Genomic DNA, 17,675 nt, shown 5'->3' with positions numbered 1-17,675 from the left:
TTAACTGAGTGTTGTGATGTGTTACTATATCTGAGCAGGGTTGTATGTTTAACTCCAGTAATGCCCATGCCATGATACTCAATTTTTTATGTTTTGCTGAAGTTATTTCAAATTACATTTTAAAATCTATACCGGTCGTTAGTGCACTGTTTGACAAGTTTTGTATTTTGTTAAAATCTTTCTACGGCAGAATACCTGCGTTTTTGTTGAATTTCCAAGCAAATGTCATCGTACAGTTAAGTTCGTCAAAAATTTGAACCCGTGACCTCTCGCACCCAAAGCGAGAATCATACTTCTAGACACTTAGACCAACGAGCCCGACGCTTTCAAAAGCATTTTATTTAAACTTTAACGGTGTACTGTAAAGGACATGCAACACATGAAAACTTATTCAGAGCCGTTTTCAGCAAACTCAGTGCACTGAAAGCGATTTAAAGCATAGTATAGCTCTTAAGTGTATTGTCTGTTGTAGTTCTATGCGAAAAGCATTTCCACATGTTTGTGCATTAAACACAAGCTATGTAAACAATATTTATAATTTTATATGGTGTTTTGAAATTTAAAAAAGTAAATTGCGAATATTGGTAGCTTTCATATTCATAATTGTGCAGGTTTACATTACGATGGACATTTATTAGTATAATGATATAGTTTTGCGCTGTTAAAATGGAAAAGGCGGGCTCGTCCGGGAATTGAACCCGGGATCTCTCGCACCCGAAGGAAAAATCCTACTCCTAGACCAGGGTTATTCAACGGGGGCAATATTGCCCATTAAGGGAACAGTTGTAACAATTTTTGAAGTTGGGGGGAAATTTTAGTCTTTAAGGGGGTGAAAGACGCTGTTATCATTGTCTTCCAAGTAGTGACGTTACAATTATATATCTGCTATTCACCGCGCTATTATTGCATAACAACATATTTGTTTTGTTTCTGATTATTCTTTCTTTTTGTGATAATTTTAAAGCATGTTGTATATCGCAAGAAGCAAGTACATTCAAAAATGTCATTACAAAATTTCCGGGCTCCTCCGGGATTTGAACCCGGGACCTCTCGCACCCTAAGCGAGAATCATACCCCTAGACCAACGAGCCTGACACTTCCGTTTGAAGCATTTTATTTAATTTTAACCGAACTGTAGGCTGAGTGTCAATGAAAATTTATTCAGTGTCATTTACAGCGAACCCAGTGCATTGAGAACGATTTTAGTATCATTATGAATCTTTAGCAGTGTACCAGTTTATTTTAGTTTTGTTTTTGGAAGAAAAAACAGCTACTGACCAAGTATAAGCTGTTATTTTGACTCCCACATTTGTTTTGCGTTATGGCTTTTATGAACCTTAACTTCCTAAGTATAGAGCTCTTAAATAAATTTGTCAATTGTAGTTCTAAGTTAAAAGCATTCGAAAATACTTTTGCATTAAACGCAAGCCGTATGAACAATATTCTATAAGTGTGTATGATGCTTTGGAATTTTAAACAGTAAATTTCTAAAATTCAGGACTTTTTATAGCTATACTTTGCAGGTTTAGGTATTACGAGCGACATTTACGTAGTGGTAGTGTTGTACTTTCAAAAATAAAAAGACGGGCTCGTCCGGGATTTGAACCCGAGACCTCTCGCACCCAAAGCGAGAATCATACCCCTAGACCAACGAGCCGCTTTCGTTCTTATATCCGTAAAAACTCTAACACTTGGCCCATTGGTTAATAGAACAAACATTTCATGGCAATAAGTTATCATTACGAAATTATTCGGGCTCGTCCGTTATTTGAACCCAGGACCTCTCACACCCAAATTGAGAATCATACCCGTAGACCAGCGATCCTGACACTTTTTAATACATTTTTTAAAATTTTTATCGCAAATGTTTTACTTTGGTACTGTAAAGGGCATGCTTTGCATGAAAACTAGTTTAGTGCTGTTTACAGCTTACTCGGCACGTTTTATGAATCTTAACTTCCAAAGTATAGCTCCTAAATAAATTTGTCAGTTGTAGTTCAATGCCAAAAGCATTTCCAAATATTTGTGCATTAAACAATAAACCGTATAAACAATACATACATCATTGTCGATGTACCAGAGAAGTTTCCATCTTACTACGAGCAGTCATCACATCTTCCATAGATTATCATTGGCGTGCATTCTTGCTGTACACACTCGGGCTAATCAACAACGCCCTTCCTTAGTGCAAGGGCCATCAGAAACCGGGCTCTTTCCCGGGATGGAGTTTCTTTTGCGATGGGTTTCTTTTCCCAGCCACTGATGTACAGCATTGAAGCAATTTTCATCTATCAGTTGCTTGAACACACCACCCGCTCGTCTGCTTAATTTTCGCTTTTTCAACTTATGTTTTATGGATTTAACTAATTATAGGTTTATTGGCCGTGCTAATTGTTACCAGCAAATATTAATGTTATTTCTCTTGAGCACGTTTTAAGCCTTTTCGGCTTTGGCACTTATTCCTGTTCATTGGCGCGTGTGAGTAACAACTGGCTTGATTTTTCGTCCCACCGCGCTTTTGACAACAAATAAAATGATTGATTGATTGACACTTTGTAATTACATGACCATATGATGCTTTGAGATTTCAAGAAGTACATTTCAAAATTTCGGGAATTGGTTGTTTTCACATTCATAATTTTTCAGTTCAGATCATCAGATGTTACGATTAAAAATTTTTTTGGTAATGGTAGTTTTGCTCTTCAAAAGTGGAAAACACGGGCTCGTCCGGGAATTGAACCCGGGACCTCTCGCACCCGAAGCGAGAATCATACCCCTAGACCAACGAGCCTTGCCATGTGATGTTATTTTTCTTAAAACACAATGACAGCACGAAGAAGCATTTATCATGAACTTCCATTTAATGGCCACCTTTCGGTATGGGCCGTATATGACAGCACGTATATAGTTGACATAGTTTGCAATTTCACTGTAACTATATTAAATATTAATGCGGAATATTCATAGGAGGTGTGTTATTGGTAATTGCGATACCTTTTCCAGTACTCTGTGCACTGTCCAATGAAAAGCCAAGCATTTGGTTGTACAGTACTATAGCTGTGGGCATTATAAATGTTATGACTTATGCAATAACAATAATGTCGTGTTTAGTTGCGCAAAAACTTTGGCTATTTCCCTCATAACACTTTAAGCAACCGAACACCAGCACTGAATACGAATAGTTGCCATTTCAACTCCTCCGTGTGTATAAAGTCGTTCCCCGGCAGGGCGTGTATAAGTGTAAAGGACAGTGGCATGAAAACTTGTTCAGCGTCGTTTGCAGTGAACTTATTGCATTGACAACAATTTTAGTTTGTATGACGTAACCGAAAGCAGCTAATAACCAAATTAACTGTTATTTTGACTACCGCATTTGTTTTGCGTTGTGACTTTTATGAATCCTTACTTACTTCCAGAGCATAATTGTGAAAAGAAGTATAAAAAACTTTCTATAATTGCATGTAATGCTTTAACATTAAAAAGTAATTTTATAAAATTTAGGAGCTTTCATATTCCTTATTTTGGAGTTTAAGTGTTACCACCGCTATTTATTTTTGGGATGATGATATTATTGTGCTTTATAAGTGGAAAATTGGCTCGTCCGGAAATTGAATCCGGGACCTCTCGCTCCCGAAGCGAGAATTATACCTTTAAAGTAGACCAACGGGCATTGCCATGTAATGTCATTTTTCTTAAAAATGCAATAACACCACGGTATCCATGTAGCACGTTGTTGCGAGTTTACGTTTGATAGCCACTTTTAGGTATAAGCCCTATACGGTAGCACGTATCCAGTTGACGTAGCATGCAATTTGACTATGACTATAAATGCGGAATATTGTTGGAAAGTGTGTTATTCGTAATTACATTGCATTTTCCATTATTGTGTGCATCGTGCAATGAAAAGCCGAATGCTTATTCAATACTATAGTTGTAGGTACTTTAAATTGTACGCAATAACAATGTTGTGTTCACTTTCACAAAAATTCATGCTGTTTTTCCCACAGCACTTGGTACCAGTAATTGCCACTTCAATTATTCCCGGTAGGTAAAATTAAAGATCAACAGGGCTCGTCCGGGATTTGAACCCGGGACCTCTCGCACCCTAAGCGAGAATCATACCCCTAGACCAACGAGCCGCTTGCGTTCTTGTTTGCTTCAAACAAACTAAGACATGACCCATTAATAGAACAAACATTTTATACCAAACTGTTGTAATTAATACAACTACAACAGGGACATTTATAATACTATTTTATTACACACAAAAACACTGACATGTTTCAGACTTTTTAACAGTCCATCTTCTGGGTGAAGCGAAGTTATCCAAGAATTGTAATTTACTGTACAAACAAGAAAAAATATAAAAACATTTTGACTTTGTTTGTGACAAAGTTACACTGCAGCAAATGGATGAAGTTGGGGGCAATGATAAAGTGTAAAACCAACGCAGACATCGAGATAATTAAGAGCCTGATAACATACAACAAGGAAAACGTTTTAATTACAATAGTTTAGCATACTAAATCAGTTTCCACCCTACGCAAGTTACAAACATTTTAAATGAAAACTACCAGACTTATCCGAGTTTTTACAATTGCTTTATTTTAACGAGAGCAACTTGTCTGTAACAATATAGATAAAAAGTTGAAAAGCGGTTGGCGCGAGATGATCTTACAAAATGCGTTGTCAACATCGTAGTAAATTGTCATTACAAAATTTTCCGGGCTCGTCCGGGATTTGAACCCGGGACCTCTCGCACCCTAAGCGAGAATCATACCCCTAGACCAACGAGCCTGACACTTCCGTTTGAAGCATTTTATTTAATTTTAACCGAACTGTAGGCTGAGTGTCAATGAAAATTTATTCAGCGTCATTTACAGCGAACCCAGTGCATTGACAACGATTTTAGTATCATTATGAATCTTTAGCAGTGTACCAGTTTGTTTTAGTTTTGGTTTTGGAAGAAAAAACAGCTACTGACCAAGTATAAGCTGTTATTTTGACTCCCACATTTGTTTTGCGTTATGGCTTTTATGAACCTTAACTTCCTAAGTATAGAGCTCTTAAATAAATTTGTCAATTGTAGTTCTAAGTCAAAAGCATTCGAAAATATTTTTGCATTAAACGCAAGCCGTATAAACAGGGTTGCCATACCGTCCTTATTTCTAAGATTTGTCCTTATTTTCGTCTTATTTTTAGGGCAGAGGTTCGTATTTTGGGCATTTTGACACCTTTAGCATACCATTTTGTACCAAAGAGATAGCAAAATTAAGAACATGCAGATAGTGTCTAGTTTTTTTTTTAGGAACATTGGTTGCTTTCTCCTTTTGTGCACTGTTTAAGGTGGTATTCGTCTTTCGTTTCCTAGTCGTGCTTATTTTTGGGTTGAGACCGATGGCAACCATGAGTATAAACAATATTCTATAAGTGTGTATGACGCTTCGGAATTTTAAACAGAAAGTTTCTAAAATCAATAACCTTATATAGCCATAATTTGCAGGTTTAGGTACTACGAGCGACATTTATTGTAGTGTTGTACTTTCAAAATTAAACATTAATAGGGCTCGTCCGGGATTTGAACCCGGGACCTCTCGCACCCAAAGCGAGAATCATACCCCTAGACCAACGAGCCGCTTTCATTTTTGTTTGCGTAAAACAATTTAACAGTTGGCCCATTGACTAATAGAACAAATACTTCTTGGCAATAAGTTATCATTACGAAGTGATTCGGGCTCGTCCGGGATTTGAATCCTGGACCTCTCGCACCCAAAGTGAGAATCATACCCCTAGACCAGGGGTCGGGAACCTTTTCAACTAAGGGAGCCATGAAAGTTACATATTTGTAATTGTATTTCCATCAGAGCCATGTAATATTTTTTAACACTTAATGCAACTAACGTGTGCATGTTTAAGCAAAACCAACAATTTTAGGCGACAATGAATGTCTGAATTTACTCTTTAATATCATGCTTCTTACTGTTAATGCGTTATGAAAAATTACAGAAAAAGTTTTGCTCGTAACAGTCGTGCTGAGAAATGCCAGCTCAGATTTATTTGCGAGCCAGATGTCGTCATCAAAAGAGCCACATCTGGCTCGCGAGCCATAGGTTCCCGACCTCTGCCCTAGACCAACAATCCTCCGGCTTCATTTATTTCTATCGTTGTTCCTATAGAAATCAGTAGAACTCGCTATCAATGACCTGGGATTGGAGAAGTGGCCAGATCAGGTACAAAAAGTCATTCAGCTTCACGAACAGCTTGCTGTTCGCCACGGTGTCATGCTTGTGGGGCCATCTGGTGGCGGTAAAAGCACAGTAAGAAGTGTTCTTCAGAAAGCACTCACAAGTTTGTACTCTAGCTTGGCTACAAGCAATTCAGATGAGGTGAGATCTTTTGAAGTTGCTAGATGTTTGGGCATTTGTTCCGAAACAAATTATTATTAATAATTATTCCTGAAATTATTTTGCATTAACAGCGGGGTGGACGACGTCGCAGATTCGTGGAGTCATTTTCGATCAACCCGAAGTGTGTTTCGCTTGGTGAACTGTACGGTTACACCGATCCAAATACTTTAGAGTGGGCGGATGGCTTGCTTGCATATATCGTGAGAAAGTAAGTTGACGTAAATGTGAAGAAATATTGTTCACGCGAAAAAAGATCCATTTCCATAAAATGCTTACAATTTCTACCACAAAAATTCAGCAACTATTTTTTATTTCAGTACTTAATATAAGTGCTTTTCAATAGTTACCACTTACTCGATTTGATACTTACTATAAAGTACTATAACCTTGTATACCATACTTGTTTAATTACTATTGTTTATACAACTATTGTTGTTAAACTCACGCTACTACATTTCTCCCCCTAACAGGTATACGAAGGAACTTTCCAGCAGCGATTTCCAAGCAGGATTTTCTCGTCCCAAGACGTCAGTATCATTTCAAGATTCCCAGGTTTGCTATCACATATGGACGCATATATTTTCGTCACAGTTGAAAATACTGTTTTTTGGGTCGAGTTTTCCTCAAAAAAACGTCATTAAAATTTACCTGTATATTTTTTCCATGTAGGCATCATGCAACACACCAGCCAGTATGCTTTCTGAGGTTTCATCGTCAAAAACCGCAAGGTTAGCTTTGGAGGAAGATTGATTATGCCGCTGTTTTTTTTGGACAATGTTCTTAGTCGATTAGTATAGCGTTTTGAATGTTAATCTGTACCACCACTACTAAGTATATAACTTGCTAAAAAATACTTGCTGTAGTTTAACTTTCATTAAATTTGCGTTATCATTTACGTTCATAGAAGCGACGACGTTGACATTGAGTGGCGTTGGATAATCCTTGATGGCCCTGTAGATACAGCTTGGGTTGAAAATCTCAACACGGCGTTAGACGACACCAAGACGTTGTGCTTGGCGAATGGAGAGAGAATAAGTCTTCCCGAGAATATGAGGTTGATGTTTGAGGTCGACACCTTGGCCAAGGTAAGAAAGAAGATTGTTTCATAGTTTTCAAGGCTTTCATACCTTCCTTATATTGCTTTGTGGTTCTGCATCTTAACGCTAAATAGCATTGCAAATGATAAACCCCAGGATGATAAATTGCATTACGTTCATGTTTTCTGATCGGCCGAATAAGGTTCGGAGATGGTTTCTGCAATATAATCAATAATAGTAATAATTAATCGTCTGACTTTCCTGCAGGCGAGCCCAGCCACAATCAGCAGATGTGCTATGGTCTATATGGATCCTGTGGAACTTGGTTGGAAACCATACGTCAAGTCCTGGCTCAATAAATTACCTAAAGATCTGCCACAAAGCGGTGAATGCACAAATATATGGTTAAATTTGAAATATGATTGCAACTTTTATCGCCATTAATTTGTAAAACTGTTGTTAGTCTTACGCTTCAGCATCACAAATTTGCTATTAAGTATTTTTTCCGGCCCAATAATGCAGGCAAGGATCATCTCATGGGAATGTTTGAACTCAGCGTCGACCCCTCATTGCAGTTGTTGGATCGCCGAATAAAATTACAACATTTGCCAGTCCCTCATTTATGCGTCGTGCAAACGCTTTGTAGGATTTTGCAGTGTTTTTTGGAATTTATGGAGAAAAATGGAGGTTTCGGCGATTCAGACCGTGTAAGTTAACATATATGATTGTAGGTTGCATAAATTTCGAAATTACGTATAATCGCGGATATTGGACATTCGCTTGTGACGTTTTTCAAAACGCAAAACATTTTTCTGTTTGTGTGCAATGTTTTTATAAAATAGCAAAAACCTCATTTTAACACATTTAAAAAAAAAACTAAAAATAAGAAACACACTCAAACCAATGCTCTTCTGTTAGACTGTTGCCAGTAAATCGCTATGTTCTGCGCACACTCTTCACGGGCAAAGACGCAGCGGATGTCGTTGCCCAGATAAAAAAAGGAAAACAGGGAAAGACGCTTTTACGGATAAGGATAATTGCGTAATTGGTTAGCGTTCTTATCGCATTGATCTTATTGACAGTTCGGGATGAATGATGTGCTGTGCGTTTGTGAGGTTTTAGTGTGCGTTCATACAAAGCTAAACTTGACGCTTTATACTAAAGAAACAGCGTTTTGTCGTCAAATGCATTAACTACATACGTCAGTACCGATATAAGATCTCGTGTTTTTTTTATTACTATAAAATTACGTCACAAAGGATAAAGACAAAGATGACGCACCCCTTAAATCGAGAACGTCAAGCCGGTTACGACACGCTGCTTCAGGCTCCAAGGACGAACAACGAACCATTCTTAATAGCCTTGACAAATCGAAGCAAGACGGAAAGAAATGGTACATGGAATCGCATCCCGACCGATTGTTAACCATTTTGGGCCGTCTTTTCGTGTTCGCATTTACTTGGAGTGTCGGTGGAGTTCTCAACAGGTATGTATGAGGTTGTGAATCTGCATTAAGTGTCAAAGAACGACATCCGAACGTAATTGATTGTGAATTCGATCAGGCAATTTATCATTATTGATTAATTAATCATTTACTTGACTCATTAGTTACAGTACTTTAATGTTTAATGACATATGATTTAATTTTGATTGTGATTAGTGGAAATCTTTAACATAAATAAGATATTATTAGTGTATTGTATATAAACAAAAATTTTTTACATAGTCGATATTCTAAGTGTTTTTGGGTAAATAGCACTGTGTAAACCACTTTAGATTCCCCAAATGGGCTATACTCAGTTAAACACCAACGTCCATTTGGCGCACAAAAGTGTAGTGGCCATTTTTAATCGTGCGTAAACTACAAATGTTACATGCACGACATTTTTGGGATGGGGCAAGGGGAAGCAAACCCGCAATTTGGAAAGCTTTCATTTAAATTTGTAAAACTTGTATTAATATCCATTGAAAATGAAAAAGTTACGGAATCGGCCGTACCAAACTTTTTACTTGCATCTTATTTTGCATTATGTTCATACAAATTTTCTGTAGGGTTAACAAATGTATTACTTTTGTAAACATGGAAGGTGGTCAAATCACGTTATAATTATTCATATCCATGCATTTATATTGCCCATACGGACATATTCATAGAGAATAAATTTGTGCATTGACGATTATACTGAAATTTTCTGATTGCATGGTGATGGTCATTTGAAAAAATCTTTCCAACAATGTATAATGTTATTACTACCATAACATACTACCATATCATATCTACACCATACCATACTTTTAGATACTGAAGTTATTACTGACGCGTAATCCTACTTACAAATATGTTCGCGATTGGTCTCATACAGTATGGTTATGACAAAGTTATTCATAACTCGAGTTGACCATTTTACAAGTACAGCATATAAACAATCCGCGGTATCTCTGAAAGGTGGATCATGCAGATATAAAGAGATCACAATTCTTTTGTTTGTCAGCGATCAATATAGTTTAATTTTTCTCATGTTTGACCAACAACGATTTGGTTGTGAATTTTTACAACCCATAGTTTCATGCAGAATAAGATGTAGTTAAAAAATTTTGTGCTTTTGATTTTGAATAGATACCGATGCACGTTTTAGAAATGTTGATAAGGCCTTTGAAATTTCTGTAATTGCAGCATGGCTTCCCCTTTACACATTTAAAAGTTTTTGCATGTAGCATTTGTAGTTTAAAAATTTAAGATCAAAGTTGGTCACCGCACTTTTGTACAACTATGAAAAAATTGAATATTAAAGATTCGCGCATGATACCATGCATTGGAGTACTACAGTTTACGACCAAAACGCACTTTTTGACATTCTTTCATTTAGCAGCATTATAGAAGATTTTTGTTTCAGTTGTTAATATCTTTCTATGATTACTTAATAATTGGTATGTTCATTAATTCGCAGGGAAGACGACCAAGAGGATGACTCGCTGATCAGCAGTACTGTGATTGGTCGAGATGAAACTCTGATAAACATGAGTTACGACTTCGACCATTTCGTTCACGATATTTTTGAAAAAGATACTCCATATTCTGTTACTTTTCCCTCTGGTAGTAAATCGATCTTCTCATACTTCATTGATTTGCAGGTAAATTAAATAAAATCTTGTGGACTAAACATCGTTGCAGATTGCAAATCAATTTTTTTGGAAAGTTTACACGTAGCCAGCTTTGATAAACAAGAAATGTTGTTCGAAACATGTTAGCGATTTTTAATAAAATGTTCATGCCTGCTTTTGTGACTTTTATTGCAAACACTTGGTATGTAAACTCTATTTACATAAGTTACATGTTTAACAGAGATATTCCACGGTATTTTCAGATACCGCGTTCGGTTCACGGCAGATATGGAAATCACAATATTTTTGTCCTTTGTTGTTAATAATAAAACAAACTTGTTTACACTTATTTTACTTCACAGAGCGGGCGCTTCGTGCCTTGGGATGATTTGGTGCCTAGCACACGAACATTGATTGAAAGAGGCCTAACTTACACTTTGGTTGGCAACAACCGTGCAATGATATCGGACCACAGAAAATCGGCGGCAACTGATAACACAACCACGATGGTACCCACGACCGATACAGTGAGTTTATTCATTAACTGGTAGATGTTGCTTTGAAACTTTCACTGAAATGCTGTATAATATTTGTTACGCGTTGCATTCGGTTAGGGGTGAATAGCTTAGGTCTGTCTAAAATAATACGGTTCGATTGTTTCGCATTAGATTCGGTACTCTTTTTTGAGTGCGCTTCTGCTCACAAACAGGCACCCTGTACTTCTGACTGGAGACAGCGGTGTAGGGAAAACTGCCTTACTGCAGGTGAAAACTAACTACTGAAATATTTGATGAGTCATTTTCCATTTTTCGTTTCCACTTTAAGTCGTTTTAAACAATTAAGTTATTATACCTTGATTATCTTTAGCCATCTGCTGGTGCACATTAATTTAAATCAAAATGCAAATTATGTGCATTATTAATAGTAAACGCACTTTAGAATATTCTGAACAAACTGAGTGAAGCGGGCGGTTTAGGAACGGACTCAGGCACTATTCTTGGCAATATATTTAACGCGTCTGAAAAGACGTCTGCTCTTCTTCAAAATATTGCGAGTCTGGGATTGCTTAATCAAAACGACGATGAACCCGCGTCAGCTGCGTTAAGATCTGAAGAACTAGGCTCCAAGTCTAAACCTGGTGAAGTTCAAAGCTTGACAGTTATCTTGTACATATTGTGCGTAATGCTTTTAATGCCCTATTTTATACACAGGCGTCATAGGAAAACCGAAAACTGGAGACCTTCTGGTTAACACTATACAGTTTAGTGCGTTAACTCAACCTTCGTTATGTCAGGTATAGCAGTAAAAGTTTTATTTTTCTGTTTTTAACTAATCTAAGTAGTTTTTAGTTATATAAATACAATGATTAATTGTATGTCAGGTATGTTACTGTTAATTAGAGCCAATAATACGATTAGTAATTTTTTTTCTGTAAGAAAATGCGTATATGCTTGCTGTATCGCTTACGTATTGATAGCTATCATTTCAAATTTGTGTGCAGACCCAGTTTCTCAGCAAACTTGTAAAGCGATCGCGCGACTCTTTGGGGCCAGCTCGCGGCAAGAAGTGCGTGGCCTTCGTCAACGATCTAAACACGCCAGCAAGCGACAAACATGGCTCTCAACCCCCGCTTGAGCTGCTACGGTACAGCTTTCTCTCTTTTTACTTGTTTTTTTTCGTCTGGTAACTACACTAACAAGTTTACACTTAATTGCACTTTTTTAAATCGCTTGGTTTCGTGCCTCACGTTTCGTTCTCCTGAAATGTTGAAAAGTCAATGTTAACATTAGCCAATTTTTGGACCTGGGTGGTTTCTACGACATAAAGCGTTTATCGTGGAAGAAAGTTGTTGACGTAACAATTGCAGCAACAGCAGCTCCACCTGGTGGCGGAAGGAGTTTGATCAGCTCGCGCTTCCTGAAACATTTTTCGGTTTTTGCCATTCCCCAGCCATCCACACGTTCACTGCAGCATATCTACCAGGTATAATACTTCAACGCTTTTCAAAATAGATATAACTTTAATGTATTTTCCTACATAAGAAACGTTATAGAGCTTTATAGGTTGCTGCTTTGGTATCCAGGGACTGCAATTCTTGATGCTTAGATTGTTTTATGCCTTGTTGTGACATGTCTTCTTTTCTACCGAGAATTCTTTTTGCGAAGTTGTTGTATAATATTTTTCCAGGTGCAACTGGGCCACTTCCTTGAGAACCGCGATTTTATGCCGGAAGTGAAGGACTGCTGCAAGCAAGCGGTCAATGCTTCCATAGCTGTCTATTACAAAATGTGCAACGCCATGCTGCCCACGCCGGACAAATGCCATTATACTTTTAACTTACGAGATTTATCAGCGGTCGTTAAAGGAATTCTTCAGGTAAAGAAATCGTACACATGAGGACTTTGATGGATTGACAAATGACTTCAATTTTTCCTATGTTTGAACGATATTAAATGGGTTAAGAACTCCGTTAAAGATATTTATTTATTACACTGGACTTTGAGTGCACATATTATTTTGTTTTTAGGCGGACCAATCCGTTATTGTATCTCGAGAAACAACGGCTCAACTTTTCGCTCACGAGGCCACTCGAGTTTTTCATGATCGTTTGACGGATGTTGACGACAGATCCACATTTTTTCAATTTTTATCCGACGATTTGCATAACTACTTCAAAGTATGACTATAGCTAATTTTAAGCGTAGTTATTTCAATGTTTTATAGTCTGCAATAACAGTTACAGGCTGCAAATTAGTTGTTAACAGCAATTTCACAAGAGTCTAATGTTGTTTCAATCAAACGAAGGCAAAACTGGAATTGCATTCCTGTGCTCTTTTGTCATAGATTACAATTCCACCGGATACGCTTCAGTCGAAGCCATTTGTGTTTGGGGACTTCACCGACATGAACGCGCCTTCGTCCACTCGAATTTACAGGCAACTACATTCTCATAATATGCTCGCCACGTTACTTGAGGAATACTACATGAGAATCAGGTATCAACAATAAAGACTTTTACAAACAACCCAACCCTGAGGCGTACATAGTTATAAATTGCATTGCACACAGGTTAATCACTAACGCGTGGTTTACTAGCGATTACTTGGTTCCGTACGAAAACAACTGCGAAATTTCCTTTGCAGCAGTAGCAATGTGAACGCAGCGCCTCTTGTGTTTTTCGAAGCGGCGGTAGATCACGTGATCAGAGCGGCAAGGGTATTCCGCCAATCAGGCACTCACATGTTGCTTGTTGGCATTGACGGGACGGGCAAGGCAACGACGTGCAAACTTGCTGCAAAAATAGCTGGTTGCGAAGTGTACAGGTAAAGGTCGTAGCCCTATACTTTTGCAGTTCGAGTTGTGGTTTATTTAACGTTAATGCGAAGTTTTCGGGATCAGGTTATCCATCGTGAAAGGTTATTCTTTATCCGACTTCCGCGAGGAATTAAAGAAGGTCCTCCGGAGATGCGGAGTGGCCAATGTGCCCACAGTGTTACTGTTGACGGATGCAGACCTTGTTAGCGACACCTTCTTGGAGGATATCAACTGTATTTTGAACACTGGTAAGTTGGAGGAAGCTGATATACTGTTGGAGAGAATAGAAGATATAAGTTATAGAGTCGAAGATCATGTAATGGCGTAGTAGGTAATCCATGGGTCCAATGTATGTTACATTGATCTTATTATATCTTCATTTAGGTGAAGAGTCCGAGCTTTTTGATCACGATGAACTCGACGCTATCGTGATGGAAGTGAAGCAAGCCGCGATCGCAAGTGATGTGCCAGATTCCAGAGCCGCCATGTTGCAATTTTTTAGGCGTCAAGTTACTCACAACCTCCACATTACCATCGCTACAAGTCCGGCGGGTGGAACGTTCCGACGTCGATGCCGAACTCATCCGGCGCTGGTCAACTGCTGTACTATAGACTGGTATGTGGAGTGCGCCTATGTGCAAAATGAAGATGTTACAATAATGTCTTACACACCTCAACAAGAATAATGCGTTTGGATGACGGTACTGCTGGTTGTAGTTTTTCATTCGTTTTCAAACTTGCTCAATTGTGCTGCAACTGCAAGTATTAGAGGCGTGTATGTCTACAACAGGTACGACCGATGGCCCGAGGTCGCTCTAATAAGCGTCGCATGCGCGTATTTCTCCCGTGAAAACGTCGAAGCCTTTGAAGCTAATGACGAAAATTCGGATGTCGGCGAAAAGGTGAATAGTTTGATATAAGTAGAATAGATAAACTATAAATGTCACAGGTCCACGTATTAAGTAATTAGCAACGATGCCTTTTCTTATTTAAGGTGATTTCGGCGGACAAGATAGCTTCTGTGTGCGTCAAAATTCACTCAAGTGCCGCAGAAGCTGGAAACCGATTATGGGAAGAATTGCGAAGACGATATTACACGACACCGACAACTTATTTGGAATTTGTTCAGGTGCGGAAACGTATAATAACCAACGATAACAAAGTGATAAAATGATATAACTGAAAATCTAACTAAGAGCCTATATTTCCAGCTCTTCACGAAGATGTTAGATAAGAACAAACGTACCTTCAACAGCGATCTCAATCGTTTACATACTGGACTACATAAGCTGTCGGAGGCCAGGTCGTTGGTAAATATAATGCAAACCGAACTTGTTGGGTTGGGACCGAAAATAGAAGCGAAAGCACAAGATACGGAAAGGCTGATGGCACAGCTGAAGAAAGACAGCCAAGCTGTGAATGAGGTTGTTTTTTAAATACTATACTAACTGAAAGTTTTTGAGGAATATCACTCATTGCTTTTTCTAATTATTATCGAAATATGTTCAGGTTCGTGAGATTGTCAGACAAGAAGAGGCAACTATGGTTCATGAAACACAGTTGGTTCAAGATTTTGCTCAACAAGCCACACTCGACTTGCAGTCAGTACTTCCAGCACTACAGGTACGACGCAAATACAATGAAAACACGATTCAAGTATATCGGTTTCATCCGAAACCTCAAGTGATCGTGATGGTTACCCCAAACCGTCATGGAGGACGTGACTATCACCTGCATTTGAGCGTGCAGCTCTCACTAAAATGGCATGTTGTTGCCCTAATCTATAAAATCCGCTAAAGTATAATGTGTCGGTCTCGCAAACAAAACATTTTGCGTTACAGGAAGCTGTATGCGCGTTGGATTCTCTTGATAAATCCGATATCGCCGAACTTCGAGTTTACACCAAGCCTCCTCAGCTTGTACTTACTGTAATGAACGCGGTTTGCATTCTACTTCAAACCAAGGCTGACTGGGCCAGCGCCAAGCTTCTCTTATCGGACCCCATGTTCCTCAAGAGACTTGTTCAATTAGATAGAGATGCTATACCGGATAAAGTGTTTGCCAAACTTAGAAAAGTCACCAGAAATTCGGAGTTTAAACCGGAGCGTGTCCAAGAGGTTTGTAAACTTCTATATATTGTTGTAATCATTACTATTATAATTGCCCTGATTATTATGCTTTTTTTTGGATACGTATCCTAATATGATGCGGTTATTGTTTGATTTCCCTAAACAGTAATCAGTTTTTATGTATTCTGGAAAACAGCATATGACTTATTTTTACAAGTTTTACAGTGCAGTTTAAGTTTTATAACAGTAAATATTACTGTAAGTTATTTTTGGTATAAGAGTCAAGCGATAATTGTCCTTCTAATACTGATATAGTTTGTTTTATACGTTATAACATTATGTACGACGCATAATGTAACACAGAACAAACAGGTTGATACTGTAGTGGGCTTGTGCCAAACCATAGTTGGTTGATTGACAGCATACGTACGTTTTGAATTTACTCAGATTCAGACTGGGTTGATGCTAAAAACTCTGTAACAGTACAAGTGTGCGTGTCTCTTGTCCACTAACATTCTCAAACTCCAAATATATGTAAGGTAGAATAGTAGTTCATCATACCACAGTTTACTGGTCCTTGACATATCAGAGTTGCAACTGTTTACACTTGATCTCCGCATGTGATGTTTGCTGCTATACACAGGGCCGTGTAGAGCGCATTGGGGGCTCAGGCCAGAAAGTTAATTTGCCCCCATGCAAAATTTCTCTATGGTTGTTAATCCTAAGTACATGATTTTTAAACAGCTGGTTGCCACCACTGCAAACTTACTGACTATATTTCCATTTACGGTAAATGTTTCAAAAAGTTTGTTTTTAGAACGTTTTTATAACATTTCACATTACTAACGTGATGTAAATAAAAAATCGATTAAATATAAGCGTTAGTTTTAAGTTTAATTTGTAAGCTATTGACTTCACATAAATGTAAAATTATACACGTCATGTAGCCAAACTTCCCTCAGTTAAACGTCAAGCTTGGTTCTTTGTATGTGATGAGAGTTTGTATGTAGGCTAAACCAGAACACGACTTGAGAGATCCCATCTCGCCCGCATGACCAGAAAAAGATGCTTATAGCTATGACGCTGTTGTAATATAATCGATGAAGACACTGAAATTTGTATTTCTCATACAATACATCTCAACTCTGTGTTATTGCTACATGTTTCCTGTATGAAGGCTTGACAATGAATGTGATTTGCAAATGAACAGAACCCATTAGAAGTCGTAGGCCGGGGCCATATGACGCCCCTTTATACTGGCCCGGCTATACACTTTTGTAAGCATTTCAACTGCCTAACATTTGGGTGCCCCATTTGTATTAACCTACTTATTGTTAAAAGAGCCGCATTAATTCCATTCTTACTTAACAATTAAGTAACCCCATTTTGGAAAGGTTTGACTCAAACGTGTGGGATATTACAAATATAAAACTTTGTAATGGTTGTAGTTGTAGTAATGTACTTTTGACCTGAATATTCCTCTTAGTACATCAAACCGGCCCAACAAATCATTCTTTATTAGCCGATATTATAAAAACACGTTTTATTTTTAGCAATGTGTTGGAGTTTTCTAAAGAAATAAGGCAAAAGCTTGCATATTCATAGGCAGTGAGATGTGGTCAATGATTGGTGTGATGTGTAATTTTCGGTAAGATCATGAAATTAAAATCACGTCGCCAGTACCAACCACTTAAGCTTGATAAGTGCTCAGTGAACATCGTTACTGAGGCCTGCGTGGTGTATTT

At 38.0% G+C, this 17,675-nt stretch overlaps 1 protein-coding gene and 5 non-coding genes across 6 annotated transcripts in view; 1 reads left to right on the top strand and 5 right to left on the bottom strand.

Moving 5' to 3' along the window:
* Nucleotides 1-17,675, top strand: part of LOC143452780 (dynein axonemal heavy chain 6-like) — a 45,386-nt gene that overhangs the window by 13,846 nt on the left and 13,865 nt on the right. Inside the window, exons 40-65 of the mRNA XM_076953879.1 lie at nt 6,177-6,386; nt 6,479-6,615; nt 6,878-6,959; nt 7,077-7,135; nt 7,312-7,492; nt 7,712-7,829; nt 7,967-8,151; nt 8,704-8,930; nt 10,393-10,576; nt 10,909-11,073; nt 11,215-11,310; nt 11,486-11,684; nt 11,758-11,840; nt 12,048-12,190; nt 12,337-12,529; nt 12,734-12,922; nt 13,074-13,223; nt 13,391-13,542; nt 13,690-13,869; nt 13,946-14,109; nt 14,246-14,477; nt 14,652-14,763; nt 14,856-14,990; nt 15,073-15,285; nt 15,371-15,484; nt 15,703-15,978. Of these exons, the coding sequence (XP_076809994.1) occupies nt 6,177-6,386; nt 6,479-6,615; nt 6,878-6,959; nt 7,077-7,135; nt 7,312-7,492; nt 7,712-7,829; nt 7,967-8,151; nt 8,704-8,930; nt 10,393-10,576; nt 10,909-11,073; nt 11,215-11,310; nt 11,486-11,684; nt 11,758-11,840; nt 12,048-12,190; nt 12,337-12,529; nt 12,734-12,922; nt 13,074-13,223; nt 13,391-13,542; nt 13,690-13,869; nt 13,946-14,109; nt 14,246-14,477; nt 14,652-14,763; nt 14,856-14,990; nt 15,073-15,285; nt 15,371-15,484; nt 15,703-15,978 (4,179 nt within the window). The remainder of the gene's footprint in view (nt 1-6,176; nt 6,387-6,478; nt 6,616-6,877; nt 6,960-7,076; nt 7,136-7,311; nt 7,493-7,711; nt 7,830-7,966; nt 8,152-8,703; nt 8,931-10,392; nt 10,577-10,908; nt 11,074-11,214; nt 11,311-11,485; nt 11,685-11,757; nt 11,841-12,047; nt 12,191-12,336; nt 12,530-12,733; nt 12,923-13,073; nt 13,224-13,390; nt 13,543-13,689; nt 13,870-13,945; nt 14,110-14,245; nt 14,478-14,651; nt 14,764-14,855; nt 14,991-15,072; nt 15,286-15,370; nt 15,485-15,702; nt 15,979-17,675) is intronic.
* On the bottom strand, nt 1,020-1,091 carry Trnap-agg (transfer RNA proline (anticodon AGG)). Its single transcript has one exon. It is a non-coding gene; the product is annotated as a tRNA-Pro (tRNA).
* Trnap-cgg (transfer RNA proline (anticodon CGG)) lies at nt 2,720-2,791 on the bottom strand. Its single transcript has one exon. It is a non-coding gene; the product is annotated as a tRNA-Pro (tRNA).
* Nucleotides 4,068-4,139, bottom strand: Trnap-agg (transfer RNA proline (anticodon AGG)). Its single transcript has one exon. It is a non-coding gene; the product is annotated as a tRNA-Pro (tRNA).
* On the bottom strand, nt 4,726-4,797 carry Trnap-agg (transfer RNA proline (anticodon AGG)). Its single transcript has one exon. It is a non-coding gene; the product is annotated as a tRNA-Pro (tRNA).
* Trnap-ugg (transfer RNA proline (anticodon UGG)) lies at nt 5,564-5,635 on the bottom strand. The gene has a single exon. It is a non-coding gene; the product is annotated as a tRNA-Pro (tRNA).

Source organism: Clavelina lepadiformis, chromosome 1 (genome assembly GCF_947623445.1).
Source record: "Clavelina lepadiformis chromosome 1, kaClaLepa1.1, whole genome shotgun sequence".
Classification (NCBI taxonomy): domain Eukaryota; kingdom Metazoa; phylum Chordata; class Ascidiacea; order Aplousobranchia; family Clavelinidae; genus Clavelina; species Clavelina lepadiformis.
Note: the sequence above shows the minus strand (reverse complement) of the source record. Positions and strands in the feature narration are given on the sequence as shown.